Source organism: Mus pahari, chromosome 20 (genome assembly GCF_900095145.1).
Source record: "Mus pahari chromosome 20, PAHARI_EIJ_v1.1, whole genome shotgun sequence".
NCBI classification, from domain to species: Eukaryota; Metazoa; Chordata; class Mammalia; order Rodentia; family Muridae; genus Mus; species Mus pahari.
The window spans coordinates 1,904,376-1,905,533 of NC_034609.1; the positions used below are offsets into that span (position 1 = coordinate 1,904,376).

General features: G+C 50.2%; 1 protein-coding gene across 1 annotated transcript in view; it reads right to left on the reverse strand.

Annotated features, from left to right (window-relative positions):
* The window catches only part of Arhgap10 (Rho GTPase activating protein 10), a 259,759-nt gene that overhangs the window by 10,657 nt on the left and 247,944 nt on the right, over positions 1–1,158 (reverse strand). Inside the window, exon 22 of the mRNA XM_021220813.2 lies at positions 423–514. Within this exon, the coding sequence (XP_021076472.1) occupies positions 423–514 (92 nt within the window). The remainder of the gene's footprint in view (positions 1–422; positions 515–1,158) is intronic.

Consider the following 1,158-nt stretch of genomic DNA (forward strand, 5'->3'; position numbering starts at 1 on the left):
CAAAGCACAGGGATGGTGCCAGAGAGGGAAGTCAGAGCGTTCTGAATTCTACACTTTGCTGGTAACATGACGCATTTAAGAGCTTGGTGAGGGATGGTGGAAGTCAGGGAGAACCAAAGACATACATCAGAAAGATGCACATCAGGAGCACTGTCTTCAAGTGCTACCGGCTCTGTGCCACCATCAGAAGTGACCCGAATGAAGCCCGACGTGGTTATGAAGGGATGGGAACAGCCAAGAAGAAAGAAGAAACACTGTTTCCACCAACATATAGCTCCTGGAGTTCAGCTCTATAGACGAGAAAGCCATCCATCCATACAAGCTGGTGTCAAAACTGGGCCACAACCGGTGGCTGGCACTCTATGTGCAGATTTAAGGCAAGACATGATGTCTCCCACCACAGAGCTNGTGACAGCACTTACCATCCTCAAAAATGGCTCCTATTTCAAATGACAATTCCGAGCTGTGTTCTGCCTCACACAGGTACACAGCTCGAGCCTTTCGATTGATAACGCTACAGAGAGAACACAGAAGGCTTGAAGTAAACGTTACATGACAGAAGTTTCACAGTCCCCTCCCCATTTCCCAGTCTCATTGACATGCGGACAGTGGGGCAACACCTTCTGAAGAGGAAAGGACGGCATGAACATCAGGCACTCACAGAACTTGGTTCTCAAGGAAATGATGGGTTTCCAAAGCAAATTTTTCCTTAGGGAGCCTTCCNGGGGCTGCCCCTTCACCAGATTTCCCTCACTGCCGGGTGGGCTGTCCCTTCCCACTGCTCAGCATTGTGGGAGACACAGGCATGNTCACTTGTGAGCACTTCAGCTGTGCATTTGCAAAGGGAGGGGAGGGAGTGTCCCGGGGAGCCCACATATGGCACCCGCAGTTCCCACGGCACTCTGGTAGGAGCAGCCATGCCTTGTCTTCTTTATATAGACCTTTCTGCGCCCCTGAAAAGCACACTAGGCCCAGCTTCTCCTAAATAGTGAGAACATGTTCCAAGCCCTCCTGAGAGAGGCACACAATAGGGAATGATAGAAGCTGTGTGGCTGGTCTCGTGTGTCAACTTGACACAAGCTGGAGTTATCACAGAGAAAGGAGCTTCAGTTGGGGAAATGCCTCCATGAGATCCAGTTGTAAGGCATTTTCTCAATT